Source organism: Lipotes vexillifer, unplaced genomic scaffold (genome assembly GCF_000442215.2).
Source record: "Lipotes vexillifer unplaced genomic scaffold, Lipotes_vexillifer_v1.1 scaffold43, whole genome shotgun sequence".
NCBI lineage: Eukaryota > Metazoa > Chordata > Mammalia > Artiodactyla > Lipotidae > Lipotes > Lipotes vexillifer.
In genome coordinates this window covers 1356390-1372763 of record NW_006770037.1, presented here as the reverse complement: position 1 = coordinate 1372763, position 16374 = coordinate 1356390, and the positions used below count along the sequence as shown (strand labels likewise).

At 39.8% G+C, this 16374-nt stretch overlaps 1 protein-coding gene and 1 pseudogene across 1 annotated transcript in view; both read left to right on the top strand.

Moving 5' to 3' along the window:
• Positions 1-2258: 2258 nt before the first annotated feature.
• LOC103072512 (60S ribosomal protein L15 pseudogene) lies at positions 2259-2870 on the top strand (annotated as a pseudogene).
• A 225-nt stretch (positions 2871-3095) lies between these two features.
• LOC103081351 (nuclear cap-binding protein subunit 2-like) overlaps positions 3096-16374 on the top strand; it is a 31001-nt gene continuing 17722 nt past the window's right edge. Inside the window, 3 exon segments of the mRNA XM_082930876.1 lie at positions 3096-3120; positions 4954-5409; positions 5412-5447. Coding sequence (XP_082787002.1) covers positions 3096-3120; positions 4954-5409; positions 5412-5447 — 517 coding nt within the window.

Below are 16374 nucleotides of genomic sequence, written 5' to 3'. Positions count from 1 at the left end.
GCAAGAACATCAGCAAAGGGACATCCCTGGTGGCGCGGTGGTTAAGAGTCTGCCTGCCAATGCAGAGGACAAAGGTTCGATCCCTGGTCCAGGAAGATCCCACTTGCTGCAGAGCAACTAAGCCCGTGCACCACAACTACTGAGCCTGCGCGTCACAACTACTGATGCCCGCACACCCTAGAGCACATGTGCCACAACTACTGAGCCCACATGCTCTAGGGCCCACGTGCCACAACTACTGAGCCCACGTGCTGCAACTACTGAAGCCTTCATGCCTAGAGCCCGTGCTCCGCAACAAGAGAAGCCACCGCAAAGAGTAGCCCCCACTCTCCACAACTAGAGAAAGCCCGCGCACAGCAACGAAGGCGCAACGCAGCCAAAAATTAATTAATTAATTTTATAAAAAAAGAATGGAGGCTTTATAGGGAACATAGATAAAGGTAGCCTTATATCAGCAAAAGAGGCAATAAGATAGCTATAAAAACAAAAATCAAAAGAATGCTGGTTAAAACATGACAATATATGGTCTTGTTCAGTGGATCTTGGGTAGAAGCTGTCTATGTCTCATGCAGTCTTCTGTTTTATCTGGAAGTCTTGGGTGAATCGTGTCTCGTTCCAAAGACTTTCTACTTTGGAGGGTTCTTAAGAATCTTTGGTTTGAGTTCTCCTGCAGTGACTTTATTGCAGTGATTCAAGGATGGTTTATGTCTCTTTAATTAAGAGGCATGAATCCAAGGAACAATGCTTTGGAATATCACTACCATTCTAGTTAGCTAATAGGGTCTTTTCCATCAGGGTTCAAGAGCTGTCTTTCTCTTATATTTCTTCCAAAGGCCAGATCTTCAAGTTTTAGGTCATAAAAGGAATATTTAGATGTTTAGGAAAGGCTACTTATAGTTGCTGATAAGACTGTGCGTACTATATGAATTCCCTGCATGTCTACTTGGTCGTGTCTATTTGTGGTAAGATGGGGTCTAAAATTGGCGAAAATATTCCTAGATGCATGGCTGGCCTGTTAGTAATGCATGAGAAGAGAGTCAGTGAAATTCAGAAGAAAAACTGATCTCATTGTCATTAAAGTCAATAACAATGTCTTAGGACATAAAAATACAGGAGTCTCTAAGACCTTTGCTAACAGAGTTTTGGAATTCGATTTGTATTTTCTGCCACTCCTGAAGATTGTACATAATATAGAACAGTGAAGTTTCTGTTTAAGTTGCAGGCTTTGCAAAGTTATTAAATAATAGTCTCGGGAAGGGGAATGGGATTAGAGACATAGGTTGGAATTCCCCAGGTCAGAAACAAAATCAAGTAAGTTTACTTGCTATTGTTGGAGCCATAGCTCTCCGACAAGGAAAAGATTCAATCCACCCTGAGAATAAGCAAACAGGAGTTTGCCTCTGTCTAGAATGTAGAAAGCTGGAAAGAGTTTCACTCCCATCCTAACAACAAGAAAATGCCAGATAATGATATTTCTTAAACCCATTCAAGACCTGAGGTCATAATGCAACCAAAAAGCCTGAAACCAAAAAAAAGACATACCCTTCCAAGAAGAGATGGGACGTGAGCACTGACTCACATATGGCAGAGTACTGGGGGAAAAAAAAAGACACTAGGTGCCATAGATGCCTGTAGGAAGAATCCAGGTAACATTTATAATGAGCACTAAATTTGGAGTGTGGACTACCATGAGACGATAAAGCCGTAGGAGCAGTAGACACAAATGGAGTTCACACATACTCACAGGATTCTCCATGAACCTCCACCAGCTGCTGACAAGAATGACTGAAGCAGAGCAGGAAACTGGCAAATTCTCCTTCAGTGAGGCATGAATGAAGAGAAGTGGCCACCACTATGCAAACCCTTGGGACTTCCCTGGTGGTCCAGTGGTTAAGACTCTGAGCTTCTACTGCAGGGAGAGAGGGTTTGATCCCTGCTGGGGGAACTAAGATTCCAGATGCTATGTGGCATGGCCAAAAAAAAAAAAGTGCAAACCTTATACAGTCCCTATTCCCCTACGGATGAAGAGACTTAAGATATTGGAAGAGCAGAGAGAATCCTATAATATCCAGGGTGCTGGTGATGACCCACTGCAACTGGGGAAAACGTAAAGGAAAAAACCCTCTACTGCTGAGAGTGGAGCAAGAAACAGTCCTGTGCCCAGATCACTAAAGATCTCCTAGGATTAACAGAAGGGCAGAAACTCTCTCCTATACAATACCCACCAAGGTCTGGCGGCAGCCATCAGCTGAGCCGAGATGGGCTCTCACAAGTACATCCAGGAGCTATGGAGGAAGAAACAGTCAGACATGATGTGCTTTCTGCTCAGGGTGCGCTGCTGGCAGTACTGCCAGCTCTCCGCACTGCACCAGGCCCCCTTGCTCCCCGCCCCCCACCGGGCCCAAAGAGTCGCGTAGGCTGGGGTACAAGGCCAAGCAGGGTTATGTCATATATTGGATTCGCGTGCGCCGCAGTGGCCGCAAACGCCCAGTTCCTAAGGGTGCCACCTATGGCACGCCCGTCCACCATGGTGTCAAGCAGCTGAAGTTTGCCTGAAGCCTTCAGTCCGCTGCTGAGGAGTGAGCTGGACGCCACTGTAGGGCCCTGAGGGTCCTGAATTCTTACTGGGTTGGTGAAGATTCTACATACAAATTCTTTGAGGTTATCCTCATTGATCCATTCCATAAAGCTATCAGAAGAAACCCTGACACCCAGTGGATCACCAAACCAGTCCACAAGCACAGGGAGTTGTGGGGACTGACATCCCCAAGCAGAAAGAGACGCAGGTTCCACCACACTATCCGTGGTTCTCGCTGCACAGCTTGGAGAAGAAGCAATACTCTCCAGCTCCACCGCTACCACTAATATAAGTAGTGTTTAAAATTCTTACCTAATAAACAGTTTAGGACATTCATGTCTACTTTAAAGTGTTTTTTAACTTGTCTGTTAAAACTAGTTGTCTGCAGATTGACTCATTGAATGCACTGTCAAATTATGAAAGTTTAAGTGCAATCATGTTTGAAGACTTTAAGTGATGGTATATCTTGTTTCTAATAAGGGAAATGCCTGTGTTTTTGCTTTATTAGGGAGTTGATATGTCTGTGTTTAAAATGCTGTTTGGTACAATAGGTGTAAAATTAATTCTGTAAAATAGGAGTGCAGAAATTAGTCACGTAGATTTGTTGGTGCATGTGACGAAACCTACAGCTTTACTGGGTGATGCAATGCTCTGCTGGTTTACTCTGAAGTGGCTGTTTTATGGAGTTTGGCAAGGACAAACTTTTTAAATTGGACTTTCCTTGGAATTGTGAAGGATGTCCTGATCCTTTATCATGATCATATGCAGAAAAATAATGAAAGTTGACTAGGGCCCACATTTTTAGACTTAATCTAATATTCCATTTGTGTAACTATTGCTTCTGAAAGGTGAAAAGTAATGCCACCATTTTTAAGAGAATTGAATAAACCTGTTGCAAGAGGGTTCTCTTACAAACGAAACAGATCCTAGTTAACCTAAATTAAATTGCCTTAGCCTCAGTGGTACCTCTGAAGTTCACATAAAAGGTGGGAGCTCCTGGGCTTCCAAAAAAAAAAAAAAAAAAAAAAAAAAAAAAGGTGGGAGCTCCTAGTTCAATCCCGTGACTCTGGGATCTGTAGAATACTTAACTTCATGCAAAATAGTCATGGTATTTACACTGGTGTATCTTGAAACTAATGGAAATTGAACAGTAGATAAATGAGAAGGCAGTTATTAGCCCTAAGGTTTGTAAGCTAGTGATGCTAGGATTGGGAAATTGGTGTTCAACAGATACCTTTCAAGTGTGGGATGATAGAAAAAGCTTGGATCAAAATTTTAAATGTTTTATCTGTAGTATTAGTTTGTGACCATTATGAACTCTCTAAGCCACCTTAGGGGGGGAAATACAGTTGGTTTTATTTAAAAGTAACATTGCTAAGTCTAATCAGTGTTATCTTGGGTCAAGCCACTTTATCCATTCCCATAAGGCTACTGAGAAAAGTCATGTAGTTGGTGTCAATACAAGTTCAAATGGTTTCCAAAAAATCCACCAAATACAAGGCAGAGTTTGACTGCCAAAGGAGATTGAGCAGGATCATTGAGAAAGCTCTACCCCGAAAGACCTAGGTACACTGCCTAAGATTGAGACTGGATAAGAAAATAGAGAATCCCCTCTGTCCTCTACCACCAGGCTATTACGCACCAATTAATAAACTACAGCAGCCTAGCCCTTGGGGAGAGGTAAGAGCATGGAGAGAGATCACCTCTGTGGCAGTGGCACACAGAGAAAACTGAGGTAGAAAAGCTGAGGGTAGAATTGAAACATTAAGAGAAATCCATTAATACCAAGCCCTTCCTCTAAGCACAGGGTAATGCTAAAGGAAGTTGAAGTTTGTAGTGTGCATTGAAGGTAACCACAAAGCAATAACAAAACCCAAACTCAACTCAAATCCTGACTATATTGACTCAGTCCCCTGTGCAAACAGCCTAGAACAAGAAATGTGCCTATTTCCTGGCCTAAATACTATTTACCTTAATCTCTACTATATTACACAAGAAGTACATCTTTCAACAACAAAAAAATTTGAAACACAAAGACTCAAATGAAAGGAACCCACTGTCTAGAAACAAAGCAATCAACAGAACAGATACAGAGATGACACAGATGTTAGAATTACCACAGGGGGCATTTAAAATAACTATAATTTATATCTTAAAGGCTCTTGTGGAACATTTGTGAGGTTTCAGGAAAGTGATAGAAACTATAAGAAATAAAAACTATTAGAAATAAATTTTAAAGTCTATTTAGAATATAGATAACAGAAACACAGACGAAGGATGGGGTCATAAATAGACTCGGCATAGTTGAGGAAAGAATCAATAAACTTGAAAATAGACCAATAGAAATTAGCTAAATGGTTTCATTATACTTGGAGCGGTGGCGCCCTCAGCCACTTCTCTGCACTATTTGGGTGGCCTCCTGAAGGCACTGCGCAGCAACTCCTATGTCAAGCGGGGCCAGTACTGGGACCAGCACTTCTGGCGCAACAGTGAAGAACAGGAAAAATTATTGAAGAAAAGCTGTACATTGTATGTTGGAAATCTTTCTTTCTATACAACTGAAGAACAAATCTATGAACTCTTCAGCAAAAGTGGTGACATAAAGAAAATCATCATGGGCCTGGATAAAATGAAGAAAACAGCATATGGGTTCTGCTTTGTGGAATACTATTCAAGAGCAGATGCAGAAAATGCCATGCAGTACATAAATGGAATGTGTCTGGATGACCAGATCATTTGCACAGACTGGGACGCAGGCTTAAAGGAGGGCAGGCAGTATGGCCGTGGCCATTCTGGGGGCCAGATGCGGGATGAGTATCGTCAGGACTACGATCTGGGAGAGGAGGCTATGGAAAACTGGCCCAAACCTGTGAGTGGTGAGAGCCCCATCATGAAAAACTCACTCCTTTGGCCTGTTGAATTTGATGTGCATTACCCAAGGTCTGCGAACCTTCCCATTTTTACCAAGCTTTAATCAATGTCTCTACTGAGCTGGAAGCCTCTTCATGGTTTTCCTCTTAAAAATTATTAAAGAACAGAATCCAAAAGAATGCCTTTAATTCTATAGTCTTCGCATCTTGGTCGTGTGTCAGATTACCAGAATAATTTACCAGGTCAAAAACTGTGTTCCTTAGCAACAGACTTGACGTATAATATTGATCTATCAGCCAAAAACATACTTCTTTTAGGAAGATTGGAAAAAAAATTTTAAGTGTTTACCATGTTTACTTCTAAGTAGGTCTACCTTGGGGCCTGGAATTACTATTTTTAAAATTTTGAGTTTGCATGAGATAAAGTTTAATAAGGGGAGTTTTGCTATGTAATGTAGCTTTGCTCTAAATTAGGAATAGATGTTTGATAACTGAATTTTTTTTCTATGTTGAATTTTAATCTCGAAAGGAAAAGTTAAGAGTCAAGGGAACTTCCTAAATTGTTGGTGCAAAAGTAAGCCTTAGGGCTTCCCTGGTGGCGCAGTGCTTGAGAGTCCGCCTGCCGATGCAGGAGACGCGGGTTCGTGCCCCGTTTCGGGAAGATCCCACATGCCGCGGAGCGGCTGGGCCCGTGAGCCATGGCCACTGAGCCTGCGCGTCCGGAGCCTGTGCTCCGCAAATGGGAGAGGCCACAACAGTGAGAGGCCCGCATAACGCAAGGAAAAAAAAAAAAAAAAAAAAAAGTAAGCCTTAGACGGTCGCAGGGGACACCACCTCTTATATGCTTTATATATCAGGAAATTAGGTCAGGACTTGAAGGGTATTTACTGAACACGTTTTTCAAAATATGTGTTTTAGCTAACACTAAAAAAACCAAGGGTCTGTATTACAGGGAACCTCAACTACTCTAAGGGCAAGGCAGACGCTGTCAGTAGGAAATGGGGAGGAAATATAAAGAGATGTGAGTTAAAACATTGCCTTGACATGATGAAGGCTGCTGTGAGATCCATCAGATCTTTTTTTTTTTTTCATTTTCAAACTGTCCTTGGGAATTGAGTGGGGTTTTTTGTTTTGTTTTTTAAAAATAGCTTAAAGATCAAGACAATGCTTAACAAAAAAAATCAGAAATGTTTCCCTGAGGAAATGTTTTGGCTAATTGTCATACTGAAGTCTGTCTTGTTTTTTCCCTAATTGTGCTAAGTTTCAGAGCCTGGATAGTGAGCTGGTGGTCTCTACAGAAAAGGGAGTCTAGAGGATTTATTTTGCATTTGTAAGGCAAGAGAGAATTTCTCTAATATTATGTGAACTATTGCTCATTTTAAACTGGTAGTCTAGTATAATTTTCCCTGACTTAAGTGAAATTTTTTCATCTAGCAACAAAGTATCTCTTAATTTCCAGTAGCTTGTGAAGTTGGGGCTGAAGTATCTCAATATGAACAACATCTTTCAAGTTACAGTAAGTGTATGTTTTCTCAAATTTAAACTGGCTATTTGAACTTTAAAAGATATCTAAATTAGTTGTAAGTATTTAGGAAAATATTTGTAAATATCTAATTTAATGAGGACATATAATTCATTATTAAAATCGTTTTACACTGTAGTTTGAATTAATATATTATATGTTTTGCAGTAAAACATAACTCAGATTTCTATAGGCCTTAAAACCACAGCAGTGGTTCCTATTTGAATTGTCTTCTGTAAAAGATTTCAATAAAATTGGACCAACTTAAAAAAAAGAAATTAGCTAAATGGAACATGATGATAAAAAAAGAATTTAAGAAAAACAGAGAATTCAAGATCTGTGAGACAATAATGAATGTTTAATCTACAAACACTGGAAGCCTAGAAAGTGAAGAGGAAGAGAACAGGACAGAAGAAATACTGGAAGAGTTCATGGATGAGAAATTTCTAAAAATATAAAAACGACATCAAACTACAGATCAAGATGATCAGAGAATCCCAAGTAGGACAAACACTGAGGAAAACAAAAACAAAAAACTTCTGAAACCAAAGGTAGAGAGAAAATCTTAAAGGCAACCAGAATAAAAAGATCTATTATATATAAAGAGACAAAGACTAACATTAGCAGGCTTATAGTCAGAAACTGTGCAAGCCAGAAAACAAGGGGAGCACTTCTTTACTGAAAGAAACTGTTGGCCAGAACTCTATACTCAACAAAAAGTATTTTTTTCAAAAATGAAGGTGAAATACTTTTTAGTTAAGCAAAAGCAGGCCAAATTCATTACCAGCACATCTGTGCTACAAGATATGCTAAAGGAAATTCTTCAGGTAGAAGGAACATAATATCGGAGATTTAGATCTACATAGCGAAATGAAAAGTGCCAGCAATAGTTAAAATGAAGGTAAATGTAAGTTTTTGTGTTATTTTTAATCATCTAAGGATAATTAACTGTCTAAAGCAAAAATATAGATACGTAATGTGGGTTACAACACAAGTAAAAAGTATAGCATTACCACAAAAGATAGGAGAAGGAAACTCTCTCCTGCATAAAACCTGCCAAGGATATAAGTCAAAGTCTGACTGTCACAGGAAAGAAAGACAGGATCACTAAGAAAGTCCTGACTCTGAGAAAGAAAGACTGTTCATTGGAGGAAAGGCAAAAAAATGTTCTTTTCAACAAATGATTCTGGAACAAGTGGACAGTCATACGAAAAAAGAGAATTTACCCATACTTCACACCATTTACAGAAATAAATCCATTGGAGAATGGATCACAAAACTAAATGCAAAACCTGAAACAATAAAGTGTCTAATGGAAAACATAAAACTTGTTATCTTGGATTCTTAAATATGACACAAGCCACTGCCTAGGGGAAAGTATTTGTAAAACCCATATCTGATAAAGGACTTATATCTCGAATATAATATTAACAATTCTCAGTGTTCAATAATAAAAAGACAAAGACAAGTTTTTTTTTTTTGCGGAGCAGTGGTTCCTATTTGAATTGTCTTCTGTAAAAGATTTCAATAAAATTGGACCAACTTAAAAAAAAGAAATTAGCTAAATGGAACATGATGATAAAAAAAGAATTTAAGAAAAACAGAGAATTCAAGATCTGTGAGACAATAATGAATGTTTAATCTACAAACACTGGAAGCCTAGAAAGTGAAGAGGAAGAGAACAGGACAGAAGAAATACTGGAAGAGTTCATGGATGAGAAATTTCTAAAAATATAAAAACGACATCAAACTACAGATCAAGATGATCAGAGAATCCCAAGTAGGACAAACACTGAGGAAAACAAAAACAAAAAACTTCTGAAACCAAAGGTAGAGAGAAAATCTTAAAGGCAACCAGAATAAAAAGATCTATTATATATAAAGAGACAAAGACTAACATTAGCAGGCTTATAGTCAGAAACTGTGCAAGCCAGAAAACAAGGGGAGCACTTCTTTACTGAAAGAAACTGTTGGCCAGAACTCTATACTCAACAAAAAGTATTTTTTTCAAAAATGAAGGTGAAATACTTTTTAGTTAAGCAAAAGCAGGCCAAATTCATTACCAGCACATCTGTGCTACAAGATATGCTAAAGGAAATTCTTCAGGTAGAAGGAACATAATATCGGAGATTTAGATCTACATAGCGAAATGAAAAGTGCCAGCAATAGTTAAAATGAAGGTAAATGTAAGTTTTTGTGTTATTTTTAATCATCTAAGGATAATTAACTGTCTAAAGCAAAAATATAGATACGTAATGTGGGTTACAACACAAGTAAAAAGTATAGCATTACCACAAAAGATAGGAGAAGGAAACTCTCTCCTGCATAAAACCTGCCAAGGATATAAGTCAAAGTCTGACTGTCACAGGAAAGAAAGACAGGATCACTAAGAAAGTCCTGACTCTGAGAAAGAAAGACTGTTCATTGGAGGAAAGGCAAAAAAATGTTCTTTTCAACAAATGATTCTGGAACAAGTGGACAGTCATACGAAAAAAGAGAATTTACCCATACTTCACACCATTTACAGAAATAAATCCATTGGAGAATGGATCACAAAACTAAATGCAAAACCTGAAACAATAAAGTGTCTAATGGAAAACATAAAACTTGTTATCTTGGATTCTTAAATATGACACAAGCCACTGCCTAGGGGAAAGTATTTGTAAAACCCATATCTGATAAAGGACTTATATCTCGAATATAATATTAACAATTCTCAGTGTTCAATAATAAAAAGACAAAGACAAGTTTTTTTGGTTTTTTTTGCGGTACGCGGGCCTCTCACTGTTGTGGCCTCTCCCGTTGCGGAGCACAGGCTCCAGACGCACGCGCAGGCTCAGCAGCCATGGCTCACGGGCCCAGCCGCTCCGCGGCATGTGGGATCTTCCCGGACCGGGGCACGAACCCGTGTCCCCTGCATCGGCAGGCTGACTCTCAACCACTGCGCCACCAGGGAAGCCCCTGAACAAAGATTTTAACTGTCAGGTAAGCCCATGAAAAAATGCTCAACATTATTTGTCATGAGAAAAATGAGAATTAAAATACAAAGAGATACCACTACATAACCCATTAGAATAACTTGAAAAAAATTTTTAACTGACAATACCAAGTGTTGACCAGGTTGTGGAGCAACTGGAACTCTCATATCTTGCTGTATGAGAAGGTAAAGTCACTTTAGAAAGAAGTTTGAAAGTTTCTTACAAAGTTAAACATGCACTTACCATTACAGCCCAGCAATACCACTCCTAGGTATTTATGCAAGAGAAATAAAACCCTATGTTCACATAAAAGCATGTATGTAAATGTTTGTAGCAGCATTATTTATAACCACCAAAAACTGTAAATAACTCTTCTTCAACTCATGAATAGATAAGCAAATTATGGCACAAGCATTCAATAAAAAGAAACTATAGATAAATATAATGACACGAATGAACCTCAGAATAATTATGCTGAGTGAAAGAAGCCAGGCTTGAAAGGCTACGTACTTTAGCTTCTGTTCATAAGACATTCTGGAAAATGCAAAATTATAAGAATAGAAAACAGATCAGTGGTTTCTAGGGGCAGAGGCTAGAAGGAGAGTTGCTGACAAAGGGCAATGAAGGAATCATTTCAGGTGATAGAAATGTTCTATATCTTGATTCTGGTAGGGATTACATGACTGTATGTGTTTGTCAAATCTCATAGAATTGTACGCTGAAAGAGAAACCTTTTCTGAACGCAAATTATAGCTCAATAAATTTGACTTTTAAAAATACCTTTGCCAGTAGTTATGAGAAATCTGTTTGGAGGTGTCTATATACTACCTTCACAATTTTACCAAGATTATGCTGGTGACAAATGAGACATGAACCAGAAACACCCTCAGTAGTTTGACACCGATATAGATTAAGTATAGTACCCAATTTATCCTTACTCTGGTGGATAATTTCATGAAAAATTTTTGCAAGGTCCCATTTGAGCACCTCTGTTGCTAACAAGAAGCCAGAGTGCCAGAGACTATTCTTGTGTGATTTGCATCCAGATTTCTCCTAGTATCTTTTTCTGACTCTGAAGCTAACCAGTGCCATTCTAGAATAGATTTTTTGAACCTCTGCAAAAACTTGGTCTCAGGGTTCCATAGAGGCTAGGATATTAGCAAGGGCTGCCTATGAGGTGTAATGATCAGCCTGAGTATTTCTTTTAGCTTCCATGCTATCCTCCTTTGCATGAGCTTCTAGCTTGAGAGTAGCCATCTCCTTGGAGAGCATTAGGTCACTCGAAAGTTCTTTAAGCTGCTGACCATTTTTAAAGGGTTCCTACCAAAGTTAAAAACTTTTGTTGTATCCAAAGCATTTCAAAACCATGAACTTATCCAGAATCATATCTACTCTCATTGTATGTGTTAAATCTCCTAGCCCTAGCTAATTGACAAGCTCTGATGGGTACAATGAGTTCTGCCACCTGCACAAATTTTGCCTCTGGCAAGAGGTCATATTTTGAGGTGTGAAGTCACACCTGTTATAGTGCATCCCACCTGTTTCAGTTTTAAGGTATGACTTGTCAACAAACAAGATTCAGTCTGAATTTCCTGAAGTGATTTCACAAGAAGAGGTTGAACATTTATGAGTTTCTCCTTCTTCAGATTATGGAAGAATGACAGAATTTTAAAGACCACAACGATGATGGAAGAACATAGTAGGATTTCATAAGAAGTAACCCTACTTGCTGAGAGTGTTGCATGTTATCAGTGTGCAATGAAGATTATACAGCATGAGGGACCATTAGGTTAAAGGACACCCTAGAACCAAGTCAACCGAAACCTCCACTAGTTTATCTGCTGCAGCTGTTGCCCTGCGGCAAGGCCAGCAGGTTTTGCCACTGAGTCAAGAGACTGTAGCTATTGGTGTTTGATAAATGCCAAGAAGGTGAAAAGAGAACTCCAAGGTCTTGTTCAAGGGTTTACAGAGAAGTGGTTTGGTTACCCATTATTAGTAAAATCATATGATGGCAAGGCAATTTCAGTAGCCAGTGAGATCCAGGAATCTTTTTAAATGTCTCTTTGTACTAGTCCAGGAAATTTTTTTAACAGGTTGTAGTCTGTCAAATGTAAGGGATATACTGCTGGATAAGTCATGTTTTAGCTAATAACAAAATTGTAACTTTGGTTGGGGGGAGAAATCTTACATCTTTCCAAGCTAAAACAGTAAATCGATAGCAGGATTAGTCTTAGAGCACACCTCATCTTTGGAACACAACCCAAAGGTCATCCACAAATTACGTGAGAATAGAACCACAAGTTGTGGTTGAGGACTTGTGAAATGAAGGATACCTCAGTAAACTCCTGGGGCCTAATGGTTCAGGTATATTATTGACTTTCCCAGGAGAAGGCAAATAAGCACTGATGATTGTGATCTAAGGGGACACTAAAGAAAGCAGAACACGGATCTATAGCTATAAAACATACAGCCTCTAAGACACCAAAGATGAAATAGTCTTTGGGTTTGCTACTATGGTGTGTATAATAAGAAATCTGACCGGCCTTTGAATGCAGCTGTATTGCCCAGTGGTAGAAATAACCCACTAGTTCTGTACCTATGTAACTGTCAACCTAAATAAAGAGGTAAACTGGGGCAAGCTTGAGTTACCAGAAATTGAGTTTATTCAGGAATAGCAGAGGAATTGCAGTTTGGGGAATGCATGCTGCAGCAAGCTACAGGTAAGTCTGTTGAGGGTTTGGGGAGGACTGTATTTATTCACAAGGGGTAGAAAGATTGGGGAGTCCAGCCAGAGTCCAAGTGGTAAGTACGTTGGCTTGAGGATGGGGAGAGATTCTTAGTAGATGTTCATTGGTCAGGAGATGAGTCTCAGTCTTCTGTAAATGAGGCTTTTAGGAAAATCAGTTTCTCAGTTGTTAAGTTCCTTTCTTCTGATGGTGCATGCATGAGATTCTCCATTTCATATCAGGGTTCCATTTTAGATTGAAATCCTTTTATATAACCATACCCTGTATGAGTAGATGTGGCTGAAGGGTGAGGCAAGGACGGGGGAATTACTAGGCTGATACTGCTGACTATGATCTAGAACAGCATAGTGACCTAATCTAACATCACTTCCAAATTTGGAAAAGTTTGTGTATAAATAAAGAGAAGGAGGAATCTTCTTAGCTGAGGTCAAGGAATAAAGAAATGGGTTATGCAATGAGGGAAATACAATGCTACATTAACACTTCAGAAGAGACTCAGAGCAAGAAATGTTATTCTCTTAGCTCAATCATACCGGATGCCTGAAAAGGTGAAGCTATGTATTGTTGAGATCATTTCTGCTTTTGGAACCCGACAGGATCGAATGGCAGCCTGCAAACCTGAGTGACCTCACCCTGGAAGATATTTTTGTCATGTGATAAGATGATGGACTGGACTAATTATTAATGACTAAATAGGACTGTAGTAATATGCCAGTATCTTTTGACTTTATTTTTCAGGCTACATCTACCATATTGTACACTGGCATTGTTAGTAAGATTATAACACTGAATATAATGCTAATATTGATAGTCAAATGTATTAGGAGATAGAGTTAAAATCCTGCTGTCCCTACCCCTCACTGGCTGCTCCAAATGTTAGGCGTATAAAAAGAATGATGGCCAAAAGCCAAGGGGTGGCCTGCTGTGTAATAAAGAATTTCACTGGCTTTTACCACAGGCTCCTGGGAGAGAGACTCTAAATCCTTGCAATTTCCTGAGTGATAGGAATTTCTTTGTTATTCATAAGCCCCTTGGATCACACCTGAGTTTATGCTAAGAGATAAGATGATTCAGGATGGGGCCTGGTCACCAGAAAGACCAGCCATGTGATTAGATAGTGGGGAATTTGAACCAGCCTGACCTCAGGGGAGGGAGGATGACTGGAGATAGAGTTCAGTCTTGTGGCCAATAATTCAATCAATCATGCCTCTGTAATGAAACCCCAATAAAAACTCTAGCTTCCTGGGCTTCCCCGGTGGCGCAGTGCTTGAGAGTCCGCCTGCCGATGCAGCGGACACGGGTTCGTGCCCCGGGCCGGGAAGATCCCACATGCCGCGGAGCGGCTGGGCCCGTGAGCCACGGCCGCTGAGCCTGCGCGTCCGGAGCCTGTGCTCCGCGACGGGAGAGGCTACGACAGTGAGAGGCCCGCGTACCGCAAAAAAAAAAAACAAACAAACAAACAAAAAACTCCTCTAGCTTCCTGGTTGGTGAACACATCAATGTGCTGGGAGGGTAAGGCACCCTGACCCCATAGGGAGAGGGTGGGAAACTCTGTATTTGGGACCCTCCCAGACCTCACCCTATAAGTCTCTTTACTTGGGTGGTCCTGATGTGTATCTTTTCTGATAAAACTGTAAGTATAACACTTTCCTGAGTTCTGTGAGTCATCCCAGTGAAATATCAAACCTGAAGGGGGTGATGGGAACCCCCTGAATTTGTAGTCAGTTGATCAAAAGTGCAGTGGCCTGGGGCCCTCGCTTGCAACTGGAGTCTGAAGTGGAGTAGTTGTTATGGACTCTTCCCTTTAACCTGAGAGTCTGACACTAATTCTGAGTAGTTCGCATCAGAATTGAATAGTTTTGCAGCACACCACTTGATATCAGAATAACAGTGTAGTGTGGAAAGACTGTCTTGTTTATGGCCCCCAGGACCTGAATGAATTTATATCCCTGCCCACTGGGTTTTCTGACTGAGAAGATAGGAGTGGAACAAGGACAAGAACAAAGTATAATAATCCTCCCATTCGTTAACCTATGAAATTGCCCAGCCCATAAAAACTGACCATGGCATATTTCAAGGCCTCTCACCTTCTGAGGTGGCCCACATTCTTTCTGTGGAGTGTATTTCTCTCCAAATAAATCCACTTCTTACCTATCACTTTGTCTCTCACTGAATTCTTTCTGCGAGAAGACATCAAGAACCTGAGCTTCATTAAGTCCTGAGACCAGGTGTGTAATCTCAATTCAAAGACCGTGGGTTCAAGTCTCAGTCTGAGTTGCAGTTTCTAACAGGAACACCATCTATAGCATCTGTAAATTCCTCTAATTTCCTTCACACTCAGCATCTTTTAAGTCATCCCAGTGTCATCTTATTCTGTCTTTTCCATCCACTTATTTTGCATCTGAGGTTTCCTCTAATATATGACCTATTATACAATCTTACAATAATGCAAATTTCTTTGCAAATTTCTCTTTATTTTACCTAGGCTTTCAAAAATCTTTAAAATGTCTCTCAGGTCAGAGTGAGACTAGGGAATAAAATCAACCACAAGTGATTTTTCCTGCTCTCAGTTAAGGGTTAACTGGTGTTTGGGGGGTTTCCGGCTGGCCAAGAGAGAAAGGGAGCCTATCAGGAAATTCAGGGGCAGAGGGAAATGGAGGAGCAGAAATAGTAGGATAAAGCCCATTAGATTATATCCTGATTTGTTTAGATTACTTTATGTTTTTTGGAGTTTTGTTTTATGCCATGGTCAAGCAATCCCTTCAGGAAGCAATTTTGGAATCTGAATTTCTTCTGGTGGTTCTTCATAACAACCAAAAATTGTAGAATATTGGATGTTTTAGATTTTGTTCTCTTTTTATTCTAAGGCACTTCTAAAATGAACAATTTTGTCCATATCAAATGGTCCCCAAAATAGCCACTGTAATCCTAAATTATCATTGATGAAATTGTGCATTTAGAAAGATAAGTATACAAGACTGTGTTATGGCTTAAACATACATAAGAAATAGGAATCTGGCTCAAAGAATGTATTAACTCAAGTTTAGACCAGAGTGGGCAGCTCATTGGCTATTTATATAAACAAAGTTTTATTGAAACACAACCTTGTCCATTTATCTACACATTGTCTATGGCTGTTTTAACAGGACAGTGGCATGGTTGAGTAATTGGAATGAGACTGCATGGCCTACAAGTCTGTAATATTTGCTACTTGACCTTTTACAGAAAAAGTTAGCAGGTCGTCAGTTAAACTAATTTAAACCCACAAGAGCCTGGAAATGGTCAGCTGTCGTTGCCATTAGATCAGCTGACTCTGACCACACCATTGTGACACTTGGAACTAACTAACTATGTAATGTTTTCGGCTTTTGGGACCATGGTGTACCTTTTATTACCGAAGCCACTCAGCATAAGTGTTTGATGGACCTTCCACGCTTTGTATTGTGCACAAGAATCTGGTTTTGTTGATCTTGGAAGAACCTCTGTAAAAATCAGCTCAGGGAGACTCTATCTTCCTCACCTCCTCCTGGTCACTGAATTCAGCTGTCTCCAGAAAGTGATCATCATCTCTCAGCTGCTTCCAGAGTAATGGCCAGGATGAAAGGGGTATGGGTTTATATAAACCCATTTCGAAAATCCACGATTCAATCCTGACCCCTGGGCATACCTCTTTCTTTCC